The sequence below is a fragment of the Brienomyrus brachyistius genome, chromosome 20, assembly GCF_023856365.1.
Source record: "Brienomyrus brachyistius isolate T26 chromosome 20, BBRACH_0.4, whole genome shotgun sequence".
NCBI classification, from domain to species: Eukaryota; Metazoa; Chordata; class Actinopteri; order Osteoglossiformes; family Mormyridae; genus Brienomyrus; species Brienomyrus brachyistius.
Window position 1 is genome coordinate 5,732,426 of NC_064552.1, and position 20,020 is coordinate 5,752,445.

Consider the following 20,020-nt stretch of genomic DNA (forward strand, 5'->3'; position numbering starts at 1 on the left):
TTAAAAATACACAAGTACTGAGTTTATTTGAAAGTCAGTAGTGGATCTGGAAGAGTGAAGTCCGAGGTTATAGCTTTCAGATATAAAATCCTATACAAAGATACTATGAGTAGCTAAGCCTGGTACACTTAGAAGGCCAGCGGTTCCCGATATTACACAGCATCTAACAGTAACGGTACACAGGCACATTTATATGCTCCCTGTCATTTCATAGCCCAGTGGCCATTTTCCAGAGTATCTGCCAATTACTCGAATGCAGTGTTAATTAAAAAACGACAGTTAAAAATCTGCTTCTCCAAACACCGCACAGAAATAAAACCCACAGACTCTTAAAATCATATATACAGACATCTGTACAGGGCGGGAAGGCAGAGAGTCATCTCCGTTACAGTCTGCAGTGTGACAAAACACGGTCACTGCCGATCCGGCTGCAGCCTCCTTTCCCAGTCAGCTGGAAGTCATCCGGCTCGGGACGGGCGAGTGGCGTCCCAACGGGCCATGATCCTGCGATCTGCAGCAGCAAGGGGGGTCCCCTTCGCGGGGGGCCAAGGGAGGGAGGGAATAAACTTAAAAAAAAAAAAAAAAACCATGTAGAAGTACTGAATGAGGTATTCATCTCGTCGGCAAAGAGGAGGGAAAGAAGGCGGCTGGCAGGACGAGACCGTCACAGCTCAGCTCCCGGCCTTCGCTCATTGGACGATTCCCGAATCGACTGACGGCTGCTTCCTCTTAGGTGGGGGGGGCGGCGGAGTCTTGCTGGGCAAAGGCGGGGGCAGTTGCTGCAACAAAAAAAAAAAAAAAAAAAACAAGAACACCCAGACTCATTTCATGGAGCTATTTTTCTTGTCCCGTTACTTTAAGATTGTCTGCAATAGAACAGGGAGAGGCGGGCCGGACCTTTTTCTGATTGGCTGGCAAGCACAGGGGTAGATTTATACATAGGCTATAGCCCTTGGCTCTGCCCCCACCTCAGGAGAAATGGCAACACCTGAGTGTCCGTGCTGATGTCAGCGTAGCGCCTCCAGATGAATTAATTTGCCCCTGGCAGTAAGACCAGGGCCAGCCTGAAGAGTAACTGCTTATTTTGACGGGTTTCATTCGGACTTCTGACGAAAGGCTGCTAGCCGCTTTCCACTGCTACCCTGCGCCCCCCCCGTACCATCTGCCATCCCTCCCTTCACGCAGCATTGCTTTGCGACTCTGAAGGCCGCGGGTCTGACCCCATAGCACTGAGCGCCCTTCAGCGGGTAACGCGCGGTCAGGAAGCTCGGTGCCGTCTGCCGTTCAGTCAGAAGGTGACAAACGCTCCAGACATCCGGCGGGAACCGAGGGCCATAAAGACCCCCGGCTAAGGGACCAGGGCTGACATGTCTACAAATGGTCAGAGCTAATTGTCACCCCAGGATTGCAGACGGCCACCTCTGCCCCCCGCAGGGCTGCGAAGGGAAGCCCCACAGGGCAGGGGTGGGGGGGGGGTGACATCTGCTCCGGTTAAATCACCGTGGCGACATGCACGTCTGTTTCCATCTCCCAACCCGTCCCGCACAAGAGACTGAGGATAAAGGAGATGTGGTGATGGATTGGGGAGGAGGGGGGCAGGGTCTCCCTGCTGAGTAATACTGGGGGGCGAGAGGTAAAGTTCCGACGTGCCGCAGTTTAAATAACGCCGGCCAGACACCCCCTCTGCCATCAGAGCGACTGTCGGACGCAGAAGCCTCATTTCTCCAGACGTACCCGCTGAGAGAGGGCCGGCGGTGTGGTGGGGCTGCCTGGATCCTGGCTCTCCAGGTTGCTGTAGTCAGCCATGCTGCCCTTGACTGGCAGCGGAGGAGGCGTCTCTCCTTTCTCCAAGGCGGCGGTCCCGTTCAGCTCCAGATCTGTGGCCAGAGGAGCAGGATACGTCACAGGCGGTTCAGGGACACGCAGGGGGGGCCCCAAACACGATCTTATGAGTACTGTTACTATTTGTTCCAACAAGAAAGAGATGCAATTTACATAAAGGCCATGCTACTCAATGAATATAATGCTTATGCTGGTTCTGATCCAAGGCAGATGTGCTTGTTGTCCATACAGTGGTGATGCCTGAAGATATTTCATTCCAAACATTTTTTTTTGTGCAGATCTAGAAGTTTAGCTGTTTTGTTTGCATCCACTATAATGGTTCCAGGCAGTAGGTCTAAGCCTGTGACATGAGCGTCAGTCGCTTCACAGCTTCTCAGGCGGTAACGACTGGCAGCCGGCCGGCGGCCTGGAAGCTCCCGCTTCCTCCATCGCCCAGGGCCAACATCCGTACATGAACACGCTTTCTCTGCTGGCAAGTGGGCCAGAGAGGAGCGCTTACTCACTGGAGGCGGACAGCAGGCTGTAGCCCTGTTTGGCCCGGGGAGCGATGGGCGGCGGCGCTGCAGTGGACGACGCCTGGGGTGCCGGGGACACGGACAGGCGGCGGTCTCCCGGCAACACGATCAGCTGACTCTTTGGTCTCTGGGGCCTGAGGGGGCTGATCTGAAGGCAACATGGTGGGGGAATCCAGTCAGACTCTATCCGATGGGCATTTTGCAACAGATACATCGTGACTCGAGATTGAAGTTTCACTGTGAAGTGGAAGCTGTGAAAGACCACGGCTAACCAGAGGCGTAACAATCCACCACCATCATCTCCACTCTTGTCATCAAGCGGCTGTAGCACAGTGATGCATCACGACAGTCGAATCGCTCTGCACTTGCTCTCACCGGCCAGGGGGCTCTTACCGCTGCCGGTACCATGGATCCAGACGGATCCCGCGGCTGCAATAGCCTGGCTGCTGCCCGCCTTGTTCGCTAAGGCCGTGCTTCAGGCACGCTGCCGACAGCAAAATCAGCCCCTTCCCCTCTCGTCATTATAAAGCCATACTGACCACAGCTAAAAGTGCCACCCTTCCTGTGCGGTGAGAAGAAATTCTAAGAAATTCCAGGCTGTATTCAGACAAGCCACAGGCTGAAGAAAACAACGGTTAGTCCTTAAGATAGCAGGGGGCTCCTTTCCTGTCTGGCCAGCGATACCCTGCTTAAAGGGCTGTGATTTTACAAAACAATGATTGCTTGATTAAAAAAGGTTAACGAAACCAGGGCTTGTTAAGCTGCCCCTTTGCTCTTTTCATGGAGACCCACCTCTATAGACTGCACTTTGGCACCTGATCGTAAGCGTGCAGCAGTAGCGTTAGCGTGCTAATGCGCTAACGTGCTAATGCGCTAACGCCGGGCCCCCGGGGTCTCACCGTCTCAGACAGGATGACTGCCTCGGCGGCTGGGGCCGGGGCCTCCGGGACCCGCAGGTCCTTCTCGAAAGCCTCCTGGTGTTTGCTTTGCCTCTTGTCCTTCTTCTTGTCCTTGCGCTCCTTTTCGGGCTCTTCGCGGTCCAGCTTGTCCTGGGACTTGTAGTACAGCTTCTTCGGCAGGAGGGGCTCCAGGGCAAAGCTAATGGGGGGGGGGGGAGGGGGGTGTTCACATGGAAGCAGCGTGAATCCCCTCCCATAGCCTCACACTGGCTCGTTCGTTACTTCTACCATTTCTGAGAGAGCGTGACTGGCAGCGGCAACATTTGATTGGTGAGACATGCGTGTGTGCAAGCGTGCGTGCATGACACCTTGGCTTGGGATTTTGAGATAAATACAAATCAAAAACTTAAAAAAAAGGGAAAATAGTTCAGTGTAAGAGTAGTTTCCTCAAAAATTAACAATCCTGAGTACAATTCAGACAAGTACTTTTTCCTCTATGAGTAACTTGAGTAAATGTACCATGTTACAACCCACCTCTAGGAGGCAGTATTGGGAACAGTGTGTTAAAGGCGCACACGGCTGGGCTGTGCGGGAGGCACAATACCTCACAGCGACACGATTCTAACACGCCAAACGCCCAAAGACAACGCACCGCGACGTGCTTTTGGAAGCGTCACTGAACTCCTCATTCAAAAAGTCTATGGACGCTGTTTCACAGGAACATTCCTGTTAATATCATAACGAGATTAATCAGAGCAGAAAACGCAGGATTACAATGCGGAGAGTTAGTCTCCTGAATGGGAAAAAAATCGATGCGTTTGTAGTCGGTTACAGCACAAAAAAAATGGGTTTATAAGGCGAGGAAATCAGGACGTGTCGCTGAATGAAATTACACTTTCGGGGCCTATAAATATTTCATTTAAATCTTCCTATTATTTGGATTTTGAATCTCTGCCACCAAAATCCAGTGGGGGGCAGCAAACCTGAGCATTCCCCTTCACGTCAAAGTCATGGGCTCGGAAACGGGCAGCCATGTTGAGGAAGGATTAGGGCGGCGTGACGCACCCGTCGGAGCCCGGCCTGGAGGGGGAGTTGTCGGAGGACAGGGAGGTGACGGACGCCACGGAGGCCACAGACAGGGGGCGCTGTGAGGATGGCATGGTGAAGGAGCGCACCATGGACCGCGGTCGGCTGCCTCGCCGCTCCTCCAACACCGGCTGTGGAAATGAACGCATAGGGGAGAGGTGTCACAGAGTTCTGCGCCCCCCCCCGCGCTCGGCACAGCCTGCTTGCCCACCCACATGGTAGAGCGAGCAAACAAGGCAACTCAAAGCGGGGAAAATCACAGATAAACATCTTAACTGCGTGCAGGCTGACAGAGGCAGCATGGCCCCCGCTGGCATTTAAGAGCGTCGGTGGGATGCTATCAGCCTGCTCGTTAGCGGGGGCCCCCACCCCTCCCCCCAGAGATCTTCCACTCAGGTACACAGCTCACTCCTCACCATTACTATTTTTGAGACTGGAGCATTTTAAATTAAGGACGAAGCTGTTGAGGTGGAAGTGGCCAGCAGATTCCCCTGTCGCAGCAGGGTGTTGTGGTGGGGTTGAGGGAGCAGTTTGTGGGGCCAGCCTGTAGGGGGCGCTGTGGGGAATCTCACCAGGGTCTTGACACCATACTGCTTCTCGACCTTCTCACGCAGCTGCTTGAAACAGGCCTCCAGCCGCTCGTGGAAGGGCCGCAGTGCCTCCGTCACCTTCTCGCCGTGGATGCGCACACCCTCTGCCAGGTATGGGATCTGTAAACACACACGGCATCAGCACCTTTGGGAAACACACCCCCGCCTGCATCAGGTACAAGTGAAACAGCTGAGAGCTGAGAGAGAAAGAGACAGGAGGAACACAGGCCACTTCTGAAAAGGAGTCTGGACGATGAAGAGCGCGTGACAGGACGAGAAGCGCTCAGGTGAAGCGGGAGGGACAGGCTGGCTGAGGGGGCACGACTGGGCCTACATCTCTGCTGGGGAGGGCAGACGAAGGCAGAGGAGGTGCAGGGCAGAGGGACGAGAAAGGGAGCCGAAGGTATACAGATGGAGCTCAGTGACGGAGACCAGAAGGTCACGGAGCCCTGGCAGACTGTAGATGGAACGCCGACGGACGGGAGCCCAGTTGCTAATCGAGGTCCCGCTCCACGGTGGGGGGGGGGGACATTAAAATGTATGCACTTTTAAATCTATTTATGAACTTTGGAAAAACAGGGCAATCTGGGAGAAAAAAGACAACGATCACATCCATCACATAAGGTCGTCTACCGAATCAGCGTGTAATTTCCCTAAATTGTTTACATGCGGCGTTCAATTAAACGGCCCAGCCGGCGGAGGCGAGCCCAGATTTCGGCACGCAGGACTGAAGAGCGAAGATTGATCCGCTTTCCACATCGAGATGCTTATCCACAAACTCCGCACGCTTGACAGTACAGGCTCAGACGCTGGCGGCCCCAGTCCAAAGCCACAAACGCAGACGAGATTTACCGTAACAAATCCACACATTAGCACTCAATCTCGTTAGTCTGGTACGAGCCAAGAAGCAGCATCCCCTCAGCGTCTGTGACCTGGGCCTGTCTGCGTTCGCGGCCCATTCACTGAAGGTAGCGTTATGTGAGGACAACCAAAGGCAACAGAGGGTTCACACCACATGCAGAAAATGAGAGATGAAGTGATATTTATGAATTCACAAGCCCAGTCCACACAGCTGTAATCCACAGAGGGGGGGGGGGGATCAATAAGGACGTTTATCCCAGATCCCACAGGAACGTCCTGACAGCTCGAGACGCCACTAAATCCGCGGTTACTCTGCACAACGTTGGGCTGTCGGCGGGCAAAGAGGCAGCATCCAGATCCTCGGCAAAAACCAATCACACTTATTTATGCCTGAGAGAGGCACTTTGAACACAGCTAACACTGAAGAACAGCCCCTCCCGCCCCCAACCGTTACCCCTGGCAACAGAGCCTCACCGGAACCACGACCCGCCGATCTCAATTTAGCAGAGATCAGTGCAGAGGCGACTCAGTTCAGTCACTGGGTTATTTATTTATTTATTTATTTATTTATTTTAAAAAAGGCTGTGACTCAGAAAGAGTCCCAGAGAAGCATCACCAAAAGCGGAGCACCATGAAAGGGGGGGGGGGGGGGGTGGAGAAAGGGATGGAGGGAGAGAGAGAAAAAGAGACAGAGGGGAGAGGAATGGAGAGATCGAGGCAGAGAGGAAGCGGAGACAGATGGAGAAAGGGACAGAGAGAGTGATGGAGTGTGTGTGTGGGACTCCCCACTACCTGCTGTCTATCCTCCAGCCCAGCAATTGTACCATCTGATGTGGTCCCACAACTGGGCTAAAATGTGTTGCCTGAAGGCAGCTGACAGTGGTGAGACAGACAGGCAGGCAGACAGACAGGCAGGAAGTAAGACTGCGAGGGGGCAGCAAGGCCGCCTCCCTGCTCACGCCTGCACCCCCCTGCCGTCGGAGTGCCGCTCGCCTGCACGCAGCTCCGACTGACGCAACGAGGGGCAACGCCACTGTGACGAGTCTGAGAGACCGGGCCGCAGTGTGGGGATCCGGCGGGTGAGCAGATACCCAGAACCGGGGTCGACAAATGGGAGGGAAGCAAGCTAGGGCAGGGACAAGGCACGGGGGAGAATCAGGGCACGGGGGAGAATCAGGGCACGGGAAGTAAGACACACCGACATGCACGAGGGCCAGCGAGAGCGGCGAGCTGAACTGCGCAGTGCTGTAACCGGAGGTGAAGGAGAGGCTTGTAACCATCTCCCACACGCAGGAGGATTTCCATCAGGAGGAACTGGGCCTCTGACGGGGATCCTGTCTCCTGGGAGACATCGAGGATGCGGGCTCCGTGCGAGTAAGAGGCAGTCTGCCGCTCGTTAAGCACCAGGGAGGTTTCACCTGGCAGCTAGAACCTAAGAAGCGCCGTTCGCATCCGAGATGGCTCCGGAGGTGCATGTAGAGGGGTCTGGTGTTCACCACCCGCCTGTACCGCCCGCTCGCGGCCCCTCCCACAAATGCAGACTGTCAGAGCTGCACTGTGCAAATTGCTGAAGCAGGAGGAAGATGATTAACGAGAATAACGAGCAGCACAGAAATAAGAGCGGCTAATTCTGCATCTAGTGGATTAATCTTCCAATTCCATGGCCTATTTGCAGTAAATAAAGGATGTATCAGCAATAGTTCATAGAGAGAGAAAAAAAAACAGAAAACATTAATGTGGATCTAAAAACACATTAAGCACGTTAAGAGCGGCACTGAATCCACACGAGGCAGTTTGCTCACAATCGCTGTGAACAACCAAATGACAAACTCAGAATTCGACAGCAAAGTTTGCAACATTTGCAGATTCAATACTTGGAGACAAAATAAAAATAATGTCAAAGAGCAGTGTTACTCTGACGAGCTGAATATCGGGTAGCCATGTGTATATCTTGGAAGGGGTTGGAGGGGAGCTCCTTACTGCTTTCTGAAAGGCCACCTGGAAAGACCTCTAGCAGTTCGACATTAAAGGGTAACCGCAGCACAACGTCCACAGGCTAAGCTGCCGCTGTGCTCATCTCTGCATCAGGAGATGATGTTCCCCAGTAATGGCATGACAGGGTTAAAAAAACGTCACAGGTCGTCTGTCCCAAATCAGTCCGGAGCGGTTTATTCCGAACTGTCACTATGACGTCAGGGGCGATCTCGGAATGCGCCTTGAGAGGTACCGTCCCACGGCGCGGTGTCGAAAGGCATAGCGAGTCAATCCCACCACGATCTGCTCATCCGTGCATGCTCCTATTTTCGGCTCAATTTTACGGCCCCTTTCTCATCTCCGCTTCAGTATCTGCCCCCCAGTGACAGCTTTTTACAGAGTTAAGCGTGAAGGGAGGAGATCCTCTCCCCAAAAACGCTCCTGAGATCTGAGGAGGCTGGGTGCCCATCTGACGCACAGCTCACCTTCGGCGGAACGAAACAGATTCTCTCACCCACTAGGGGTCGCCGGTCGCAATGGGCCAATGTCATGGCCTGTACTGCCCCGACAAACCCAGCTAGAGGGATCAGGAGCTATTGGGGGAATGAAAGCAATGACCTCAAAACCTTTGCCATAATTACTGAACCAGTGAAAAATTATTTCAGAGCTGACAGCAACAACAAGGTACAGTTTCCCATCTCCACTCTGACTAACAACGTTAACATTAGTGATTCCAAAGAGAGTACTGCACTCCATAGCTCCCAATGGGGTTCTGAGGGCCGAAGTAAAAATGATTGATTCAGAAAGATAGCCAATCAGATTATAGGAGGAGGAGGTGGGTCCAAGCAACTAGAGTCGTTGGGATTAACCAATCCGATGTTTTGGTCCCTCTTCCTCTAGTTGCTTATAGCTACCTCCTCTAATCTGATTGGTTATCTCTTTGAACCAATCATTTTTCCAGCTTCCAGGGATACAGTCCGGCAGCTGTCTCCGTTTCCAGGTGGAATCCCTCCTTAAAGTGACCCTTCAGAGTTGTCACTGGTGGGTCGGGGGCAGCTGCCACGGCACTTACAAAACCACAGGCACCCCCCCTCCCTTCCCCTCCCAGAAAGCCCACCCCTGCATCCCTGTTAAACGTGTGTCAGACCCAGAAGAGCAGAGGGGGTTCACTCAGACTGAACAGTGACATGGTGTAGTCAACTACCTGACTAGCACTGACATACGTATTTCTGGGGGTGGGGGTTGTGGGGGTGTGTCACCCCAGAAGAACCACAGGCAGTGGCATCAGAAGGAGTTTGACACTGTGGGGGGGGGGGGGGGGGTGAGATGGAGGGTGTGTGAAGTGTATTTCGTGTCATGTCCATGAGCACAATAGTCACATCATGAAAGCAAGTGATGGAAAAGCTATTTTTTTTTTTTTTAAATAATAATGATTTCACTTGTTTCCGGTTTGGAAAATGGATGGATGGATTTCACTGTTTAGAGCGCAGTTTCACAAGCGCTTGCTCGGTAGCAGAGCGCCCCCCACTGCTACCCAAAAGACCCCCAAGGAAAAGGTTAATCATTAAACATCTCTTTGGTTAATGTGTGGGAGGAGAGTAGGTGTGCTAGACTGAGGAGAGAGGAGGCGCCCTGGCGGCCTGTTCCCAGCCCGCCGTGACGTGCTTCTCACCCGCCACTCAGATGCACTTCGGATTAAAGCGGAGAGAGAGACCTTCAGCGGCACATCCCCCCCACCAAAAACATCACTGCAAAAAGACCTTCACACGCTGCTACACACAGCTGACTGAAATTAATCCAATGAGTCAGCTGACCCAGAAAGCTGCCTGGGCGGCGTTAAACGTGGCGGATTGGCGATTACCCATAAGCCATGCTGCTGACATGATAGTGCCCGGCTGCATGAGGGGAGACACACCACCTCAGCTGGGGATGCCTCTGAGCCGAGCCAATCAGGAAGCACAGGGGTCATGCTCCTATCCAATCAGACACCCGGGGCCAGCCCGGCCATGTCCTTAATTAACGAGCGATGCCACTTCTTGCTTTGTGTGCCCTCACCTACCACGAACTGCGTTCCTTTGATTGGCTAGGAGGCGGGGCTTGCTACGAGGCAGAAACCAATGGTTCCTGAGCGCTGAGGAGTGACATGGAGCAAACGACAAATAGAACGCCGTGCTACGCTGAATTTAACAGCACTAAACATGCAAATAGGCTGCAACTCGCACTGCAGGAAGTTGAGCAACCTGCAACATCAATGCCAACATTCAACCCTCATTCGCTCACCGAATCTATCCACAGTGACTCTCAATGGTAAGAACACTGACGTTACGTAGCTGAACAAGTATCGCACTGCGATAGCAGTGCAAAGGTCGTGGGTTCAAATCCCAGGGAGTAGACATATAGCAAAAACATGGTATAAATGAATAAAACATAAATGTATGGAACTAGATTTATTACATGAGGGATTCCGGTGGCTCCCACAGACGTGTGTGACCCGGCCGCCTGACAGGACACAAGCCTTGTCATTTTCAGCCTTAAACACATTTAGTGGCTGCAGCTCGGAACACAGACGGATTACCCGGTTCAGCTCTCCTGGAACGATCCGGCTAGGAAACTCATCTAATACAAGTGTTAAATCACACATACGAAATACAAAAAGCCACCAGAGCCAGATTAAATTGATAGTCTAATCAAATATAATGCTTACTCACATAACTGTCTACATAAACAAATCATTCAGAGCGCAGCCAAAGGCAGCGAGATCACTGCACGCTTATTTCTAATGCCTCCAATGGAGCGGCATTTGCATACAGGCTCGGACCGCCGCGGACCCTCACCCTCAGTGTTTGGTGCATCCCATGTGGCGCTGATGGGCGGGACTGGGATTTCACGGTGCTTAATTTAAGGTACCCACCCCCTGCAAATAGGCAGACACTGATAGCCAGGTTACAGCTTAACCCTTTCCACTTCGAAGTGGTCAGGATGCTCATTAAAAAAGTTTGGGTCAGGGCTCCCCACACTCTCCATTCTCAGTCCTCATTGATTGGTTCCATCTTCAGATAATCATCATTTCTGTCGTCCTCTGGCACAAGCATGGTTTTACACCAAATTACATATGGCTACGTCGTCAAGTGCTTTCACTTGAAGCACAAAACAAGCGGACGGAAGCCATTCCCTTCCGGGCAGATTAGGGGACGACCAAGTACAGAATTGCAGGAGACCATACTGCTATGGAGACGTAAAAAGGAGAGGGAGAGGCTGCCAGCCATTTGCAAGACAGCTACGAGATAGAGAATCATCGCAACAAAGAACATGCGACCGAGAAACCGGGCGCCCCAGCGCAAAGCGGGGACGCCGAGATGGAATAGCGTCTCTGTGGTTGTCAAGCGCTGACATTTCCTTGACGACGGCCAATAATGACAGTGTGTGTGACAGGCCACACAGAATGCTGGGGCCTCTGCCAGGCGGCAGCGGATTGCAGGGTGCCAGCAGCCGACACGCACGGCCGTCCTACCTGCCAGGCGATCAGGTCCTTCAGTTTCTCAATCTTCTCCAGGTCCTCAGGGTGCTCCTGCATGTACTTCTCTGTGAAGAAAGCCTGGAGAATAAAGGAGGAGATAAAAAACGACAGCTGTAAGTGACAGCCCCTCATCCTCAACACCCCCCTCTCGCCATGGCGGGGTAAAACAGCAGAGGTGGACATTTCTGATCCAGAAAGCAAAAATCCAGACCAGGACTTTGTTTCAACCGATCATATAAAGAGAATAAAGAGTCACATTCACAGGGTACTCATATGGTTGGTTTGAACAAAATCTTGATCTGGAGTTTAACTTTCTGGACCTGAAATGTCCACCCTTGGTGAACAGTGATGGAAAGATTCACACAAGCTTGTAGGGTCAAGGGCATGGTCATGTTCACCTGGGAAAGGAATGCAAGATTTCATCATGTTTCATGCATTTTCCATAAAGAGGAACATTTACAAAGGTATGATGGTGAAAGCAGAGAGGAAAACGTTCTGACGCAGCAGGATGGGAAGGCACCCTTGCCCATCTCATGGAGCAGATCCTGAGGCTACACTCCGTTCAAAGCTTCGCAGAGATTAGAACTGAGAGCGCAAGTTGATGCTGACTGCACTCACCAGGATAGTCTACATGATAATGACCCAAAACGTTTAGCTCTAAAGCACTTTCAGCATCTGTGGGGTGGACCAAAGCTCTTGAGGAACAATTCAGGAGGAAACCTAGAGCACGATCCTTCATGGGGTGTGAGCCAGCAGCTTTCTGGCACTCTGCCACTCCTGTTTACGTTTGGAAGATGTTCTGGAGAAGTTTCACAAGGCGAGCACCTTCTCGTAGTTGGTCAGGCCTCCCATGACGGCTGGATCCACAACGCCGTTCAGCAGCATAGAGAGGGGGTTGATGGGAAGGTTGGGGTCGTTCAGATGCCTCTGCACCATGTTGTTGATCTTCTCGTTTGTCAGCTGCATGGTCTCCATGGCGTTCTCCAGAGGACTCACCTCCTCCTGCACACACAGAGGGACAAACACGACCACGTAAGAACACAGAGCAGACATCACAGCACGGTTCTGGTCAGCAGAAATGTACAGCTCTTTTGTCCTCGCGTTTCAGAGCAGATGAGAGCACAAGATGTTCACGCAGATGGCAGAGACACCCGCAAACGAGATAATTACGGCATGTCAATCCCGCGATGGGCAGCCCGGGTGATCTTCAGCAAGAAAAGTGACACCAAGCAAGTGCAGCATATTAACAGTAAGGTGCGGGACAGGGTAATATTAATATCCTGGGCAGCACAGGATCTCTGGCAGCAGGACTATAATTGACTGTGTAATGCCAGGGGAGCGGAGTACAACTCATCTCCAGAAGACCGAACTTAATGAAACGCAAAAGCCTGCATGTTTTCAAAGGCAAGGCGACTCACAGGAACCATCAACACTCTTGGGTAATGCAACAAAACGGCTTAAAGGGAAACCAGCAGTAAAAATGAACACTGGATGTTGGTGTGTTTTATGAGTCTATATATCCACACACACACACACACACACACACACACACACACACACGTCAATAATATAGAGGCCGCCATTCAATAACCTCCTAAGAAACATTGGTTCTTTAACCTGGTAAAAAAACCAGGGCAGACTTAATAAATAGAGCATGAACCAAACAATGTTTCCCAAATCCCCTGAACTGAATGCAACCTACGGCAGATTCGCTCAGGGTCCGAGGCTAAAGGCGCTATATGGGTGACCCCCACACGCTGGCCAATTTTGAGCCGAAAGAGAAACGAGAATTTAAAACAATACAACATCAATAATCTGCTAATCTGCTCCCCTTAGATGTGCGTGCGCCTAGCTAACGGGCCGATCTGGGGATTCGGGAAACAGAGCTCTCACCCAGCAGCGGAGCGGATCGGAGCCCACCCGCACCCTGGAAGGCTGACTGTCCCTGTCTGGGAACGGAGCCCGAAGCAGATGCCCTCCAGCAGCCGGCAGCACAACGGGCTGGTCTAGTCAGTTGCGGCGATTAATCCTCTGATTACTGGGCCATCTTTTCTTTTTTTAAATTACCAAGTTGCCGGCATAACTTAGTAACCATCTGGGTAACCTGTGATACACGAGGTTTGGCTGACGGGTGCCGATTGCTGACCTGCTGGACTGTATAAGGTCGCGGGACCTGGAGATTAAACTCTGAGCTCACATGTTAACGCCGACCAGCACATTCCCATGTGCAAACCCTGCGTGCCATTTCACAGAGCATCACAAAGGTAAAAACAAGAGCGTGGCAGAGCCGTGGGGTGTCCTGCTCACTGCAGTCCAAGCTGGGACTCCAGTAAAAGGGTCATTATATAAACAGGTACAACTGATTGTTTCTTGATACTGGGCAGAGACACTTAAATTGTGTTTCTGTTCATAAATTTTGCATATGGTTTCAAAATCCTATAGACAATACAACATGCCCTGTATAATGCTGTACAGTGATTTTGTTTTTAATATTCATGAGAACAGCATAAAGCAACTTGGATTTTCCAGAAATATTCTCCTTGGCCAATCCGTCATATATAGTTATTTGATCATATATAGTTATTTAACTTCCCTTCTCCCTTCAGCCGACATAACAGCTGATCAGAAACGATGATCCTAAGGGCGACACTAAGGAAGAGGGACACACACTATCTACATCCCCACACCGTGAGCCCGTACAGAAACGCATAAGGGCCTAAAATCTCCAAAGTAAAACGCACCCACAGAAATAAGCGATTCTGCCAGGCTGTTCCACCCGCTGCAGCCACATGGAATCCACAGTGAGGCATTAATCAATGAATCAAGCAGGCAGTTAGACCCCACCCACTGGCCCCCACCACTCTGCTCGACCCGCGTGTTTGCAGGGAGCCCGGCGTGAGGCTCATTAATGATCCTGCCTGTGTAGCATTTAAGTGGGCAAATTCCATTGAACCCCAGATCCCCCCCCCCCCCCCCCCCCCCGAAACAGACAGGGGAATGATGAAGCAGCCCGGCCCCCGGGGTTTGTGTGTGACACACTTACCGTGAAGGAGGAATGCACCTCGAACCAGCGCAGGATTCCTGGGAGTCTGTATGCTGTCACATACGTGGTCCTCTCGATCCACATATTCTGGGGGGGGGAGAGAGGAAGGAACTCAGCCAGAGAGAGTAGATTTCCAAAAGCCTCATTTTCAATGTAGCCCTTTCCTGCTTCTGTTTATTATGGCCTGCAGGTTTATTACTCTGGTGACGAGTGCTCAGGTTATTAGAATATAACCCCCCCCCCCCCCAGCAGCAGCCCATAGCACACACTCAGGGATACAAGGCCAGCCAGAGGCCCACAGATGGGCAACATGCAAATCCACCCTCAAAGTTTTTAAATGCAAATTTACATTTTTGATACTTTAGAAAAAAACTATATAAAATGATTATATGAGTGAGCAGGACTATTGCTACTGAGCAATTAATTTTAACATCGAAAACAACAAAGCGAAGCATAAAAATAATTCAGCAATTTACAAATATTTTTAATAATCTTACAATGCAAACTGTGGCTGGACCAAAATATTTGCAAAACAAGTCTATGGAATATAGGCATAAAACAAACAAATAAAAAAAATTATAATTACTGCAAACTCATTCTCCGGATCTTTCTCTCCCTTCCTAAAGGGCCTGGAGTACTGGAACTTTTGGACTTCATTCACCGTATAAAAGCTATAAGGAAAAACAGCAATAAAATAAGCCAAAAATGAAACACACAACATGCTTTATAAACCGGATCACACTGCATCGTTTAGCTCCTTAATGTACATAGGGTTGGCGGCCCTGTAGGATTTACCCCTGCTTAAACAAAACAGGCAAGACGATTTAAGCTACACCACAGCAATGCAAAAGGAGTTAGAAAGGACACAAAAGCAAGCTGAGCTCAAGGTCAGGGCACCACAAAGCCGTGCATCAGCGCTGCGGCTCGCTAGGTCACCCGCCATTACTTCTGCACTTCTATGACAGGGCCCTGCTCCGCCTTTGGGGATCTACATACCATTGCATTTTACAGATGCATCATTTCCGTTAAAAAGACGACGCAACTGCGCACTGCATCGGTAATGCGCCATTGCAAATGCAGCTGATGCATTTATGTTTCTGACACAGAAATGGGGTCGCGGGACCCTGGACAGATATCCAGAAGGACAAGGCAGGCATGAATCGCGGCAAACCGCCTCCCATTACGCACGACCACTTTAAACATATTCTAAACGTGACATTTCCAAAGGATACTCATAGGAGCAGAGGCTGAGGTGTGAGCCAGTTAGGTTTAATGACTTTTTTTCTTTTAAGCTTGTTGTTTGCACTCCAATTAGCTACTGAGATATAATCCTGAGATTTGGAGGGGCGGAGTCAAAGTTTTGCCGGGGTTTAGCGGGGCGCCGATCTGCGCCGTGTCCTTCCCGTCTCCCCGCGCAGATTTACTTAATCCAGGCTATTAAAACGACAGCAAATTTACATAATCGCATAGGTAAACAGCAGCTGATGATACTCTTCCAGCGTTTTAATCTCGGAGCAAACACCGTCCACTGTTTACACAAGCACCCGGGCGGTCAAACTGGACCGCGGGCCGCTGAGCCGGACATCATGGACCAGGTACACGGCTGTTTGCTGGAACTCCGAACCAGCACAAACCGGCTCGTGATGCCATTTCGCCATTCCTGTGTTTCGTAACAGCCGTGTTTATTTACATACTGATCATTTAGACGCTTCCCTGTTGTATTAACTACTTCACATAAACTCCACCATCCACCGTCCCATGCTAGTCCATCTTCAAATTTAAGTGCCGCTTAAATGAAATTTTACCAGTCACGCATGATTTAAATGACTAGAGGACAGAATCCAAATTCACATTAAAATGATATAGCTATTCACTTTTTTTTCCCTACAACCGCTCTTGGGTTGTGATTTTACTGATAAGGTCAGGGGTGTCTCTCAATACGCGTATTTGACCATACTTGTGTACTTGTTTTATGTCATCTTACCAGACCAGTTTCTATACTAAGTAGAGGAGTACAGAAGCTCTTGATATTGAGAAACACCCCAGGTAAACAAACCATTTGCATTACATCATCTGTGGAACGGGCACCGACTGTCTGAGGACCTTGGCTGCGAGGTTTGCGCTGCACACTGATCATTTGGGTGGGCCATAGGTCGACCACTGGTTTTCGCGGGTTCTCAAAAAGAAACATTCATATCGATGGAATGGATATTTCAGCGTCTGCACATGCTTGGTGGCCACACAGGCAAACAGCCGCGGCGCGGACAGCGCACCTGACGATCTGTTCTGACACCGACTTGTTCTGAAACTTAGAGGGTAGCTCCAGTTTGGGCTTCACGGTGAAACACTGGATGTCTGTTAGAGACAGTTAAGGATTTTCCTGTTTTGTTTAAACTAAGAATACAAACGCTGAAGCAAGTGAAACACAATGCGCCAGAGGGACTGGAAACCTAAATAAACTATCAGGGGGAGGCAAAGCAAAGTTATTTTCACGTTTCTGTAAAGTATAGAGAAATAAAATGATTCTGTATAAGTAATGAAATTTCAGGTAAATAGCCCTTTAAGTTACAGCTGAAATGGTCACATGAGCACAGTGCACTGTAAGGCCCCGCCCACATGGACACAGCACAATAAGGCCCCGCCCACACGGACACAGCACACTAAGGCCCCACCCACACGGACACAGCACACTAAGGCCCCACCCACATGGACACAGCACCCTGTAAGGCCCCGCCCACATGGACACAGCACACTAAGGCCCCGCCCACATGGACACAGCACCCTGTAAGGTCCCGCCCACATGGACACAGCACCCTGTAAGGCCCACCCACATGGACACAGCACCCTGTAAGGCCCCGCCCACAGGGGGTGCCTCAGGGTGCGCTACGCGCCAGTGCAGGATACACTGTCCAGAGGAGTTTTTGATGTCCTCTGTGGGCGGCGTGGTCGTCTTCATTTTCTCCGCGTTCGGGAACTGGGTCAGCAGCCTCGCCTCGAAGTCCTCCCGACGTTCATACTCCTTTCCTCTGTAGATGAACATCTTGTTCTGGAAGGGAAGGTCGAGGCGCGTTCAAAGCCAGTGAGAGCGCCCCCCTGAGGTTGCTGAGACCACTAAGGCTGGACGGCATTGTGTAATGGCTGTTCCTCAAGTTGCCCCAACCGGGTTCACGTTCTGTCCCTTCATAATGACGTCTTAAAGCAAACTCAACCCTTTGCCATGTTCCACCAAAATCTCTAACTCCACCCTCACCCAGCTTGACTGAAGAATGTGAAATCACACCCTAAGTCACATGGTAGAAAGGGGGCGGGGCCCGGCACTGGTAGGAAGAGCTACTTGGAGAGTTGGTGCCTTTTTACAGAGAGGGGAACCCAGCCAGGACTGATCCGTCATTAACCGTCCACCAGGAGGCAGGACTCCACATTAATAATCCATCTGGACACAAATAAAAACAGAAGCGAATGGGGAGGCCTTGGAAATAAAATGAGCACATCTGAATACCCAGATGGCAGCTGGGGGCATTTAGCATTTACCATCATCACCTGAAACGTGTACGACACCGAGTAACTGGCTACTTCCCCACTCTGGCCCCCGAACGCAGGCCCTCGCAAAACTGGCTAGTCGAGTCACACGGATAAGGCTACAATTAATATGCATCACAGCTATATGGGAATATTTGCAGTTATTGCTCCATCCATTCAGTTAACTGTCACCTTAAAGGACCACGCTCTCCAAAGTGCCCGGCCCTGAATTTATGACTACGCTTTAAACAATTAACTCTGGTTCACAGATTAAATATGAGAACCGCTGCATTCGTACAGTCTGCTTTCACAGTAATAGACTGAACTTACAGTGTGAGAGCCATGCGTCTGTTGTTACGAATCACATTAGGGATCTTAATGTTATTTAAAGTTTCCGAGGCAAATTTTATGGGATGTAATTTCACAACATCTCTCAGACTGCATAACTTGCGCTGCTACGTGTGGAATAAAATCACGGCTCGGAAAAAGCATCTACAGGTACTGTCACCTCAGGCGATTTACCTGGGATTTCGCAGCAAGTTTCCATCAAAGGTTCAACAGAAGTTCCCCTTCCAGGATTTGAAGACTCCTTATATTTGCGTCACTGTGTTCAGTGACAGTCAGGCTGCAGAGGGGTTGTATTTTGGTGGCACGGTGTTTGTTGAGTCCGTGTTCATGAGGAATTATTAGTCACATGCATGACACTGGCTTCGCACTGATGGATTTCACTCGCTTTTCACGCTGAACCGTAATACCTGCCAGTACAGCACTAATCCTGGATTACTGTCCACATTTAGGCAGCTACAGCTGCACAGACACACTGGCAGAAGCATATCAAATCAGGGAGCCCTGGAAACTGGGGCGTCTATAGCAGGAAAGAGACACTTTGCTGCCATAATATATGCGGACAGATTTGGGAAAATACGAGTAAGTAGTTGTTCGGAGCTGAAAAAGGCACTTTCTCTGCGAATCAGTTTGAACAGGGGGAACAAAGAAAGTTTTTCAAGCTGTGTTAAGGATTTATTCACATAATCTATTATTTCCTTAGGATAACACCAGCTATGTGCCACAGTGCCAATTAATCTGAAAACCCAGAGCTTATAAATCAGAGAGCTACAGCGATTTCTCTCAGAGCTGATACTTATGTCATAACATACAGTATATCTCTCAAAATAATGCAACACATTTAAAGACCGAACGAGCCACAGTAGGTCGGTCCATTTCTGACGATGACTAATGTTTAGTGTTGCATTCAGAGCGTGGAATTAGAACATTAACTGCATATGCATGACTGCATGGCTTAGAGGAGCAGTGACAGGCTTCTGGTCCCCATTTTCACCCTACAAACCACACAGGGACTCCAACGTGGCACTGACCCCAGCCCTCACACTGCACCCGGGCCCTCACACTGCACCCGGGCCATCACACTGGACACTCCATTCCATTAGGGGGGGTTGGGGAGTAGGTTTGCTCTCCAAAGGAGAAGTACGTCCCCTAATTAATTTTACAGATTAATTTAAATAAAATTAAGTATCAAGTGCATAAAAGAATATCAGGAGTCCTCAGTCTCATTCAGGAAAGCCCCTTGAGATGAGGAGTCGAGCTCCTCCTCTTTGGGGCATTACGTGTTATTAATGTATAATATTTAAACAAGTCTGACGAGGACAGAAGGAATGAAGATGAACGCCACCACACCCGTCCTGCTGTGCATCCTGGGCTAGCTGCAGTAAACAAATTTTCACCTGAACAGCTGACGCCTTCTGCCCTGAAATCTCCCCAGCCAGTGCCCTAATGCATGTCCGCCACATGCGAGAGCTCTGTGCGTGGGTGCTGACCCCGAATTAGCCCCCGCTGGCAAATAAAGGCACCATTAAAAACAGTCATGCTATGAGTGGGCGGCACATTTCCTCATTTATGGGTTTTTACATAATTTGTTTTTGTGGTTTTCAATAGTACCAAGACACCAACAGCCACACAAACAACCGACGGCCCGTCATCCCCGTGTGTGTGTGTGTGTATATGTGTGTGTGTGTGTGTATATATATGTATGTATGTATATATATATATAACATATAAGCAAATAAGCAAATGTAATTATAGAGCTATTTTCTGATGACTTGCAGTGCTGTGTCTGATGTTAAACGCCCATCTTTAATGACATCCTATTACATACG

At 50.4% G+C, this 20,020-nt stretch overlaps 1 protein-coding gene across 2 annotated transcripts in view; it reads right to left on the bottom strand.

Moving 5' to 3' along the window:
• Positions 1 to 20,020, bottom strand: part of dock1 (dedicator of cytokinesis 1) — a 132,616-nt gene continuing 112,596 nt past the window's right edge. For both annotated transcript variants that reach the window (XM_048986657.1, XM_048986656.1), the window contains 12 exons: positions 17,232 to 17,373; positions 16,601 to 16,682; positions 14,914 to 14,998; positions 14,328 to 14,414; positions 12,110 to 12,286; positions 11,279 to 11,362; positions 4,915 to 5,052; positions 4,322 to 4,473; positions 3,257 to 3,455; positions 2,346 to 2,505; positions 1,735 to 1,877; positions 1 to 779 (listed from right to left, as the gene is read on the bottom strand). In XM_048986657.1, coding sequence (XP_048842614.1) covers positions 690 to 779; positions 1,735 to 1,877; positions 2,346 to 2,505; positions 3,257 to 3,455; positions 4,322 to 4,473; positions 4,915 to 5,052; positions 11,279 to 11,362; positions 12,110 to 12,286; positions 14,328 to 14,414; positions 14,914 to 14,998; positions 16,601 to 16,682; positions 17,232 to 17,373 — 1,539 coding nt within the window. In that variant the 3' untranslated portion in view covers positions 1 to 689. The remainder of the gene's footprint in view (positions 780 to 1,734; positions 1,878 to 2,345; positions 2,506 to 3,256; positions 3,456 to 4,321; positions 4,474 to 4,914; positions 5,053 to 11,278; positions 11,363 to 12,109; positions 12,287 to 14,327; positions 14,415 to 14,913; positions 14,999 to 16,600; positions 16,683 to 17,231; positions 17,374 to 20,020) is intronic.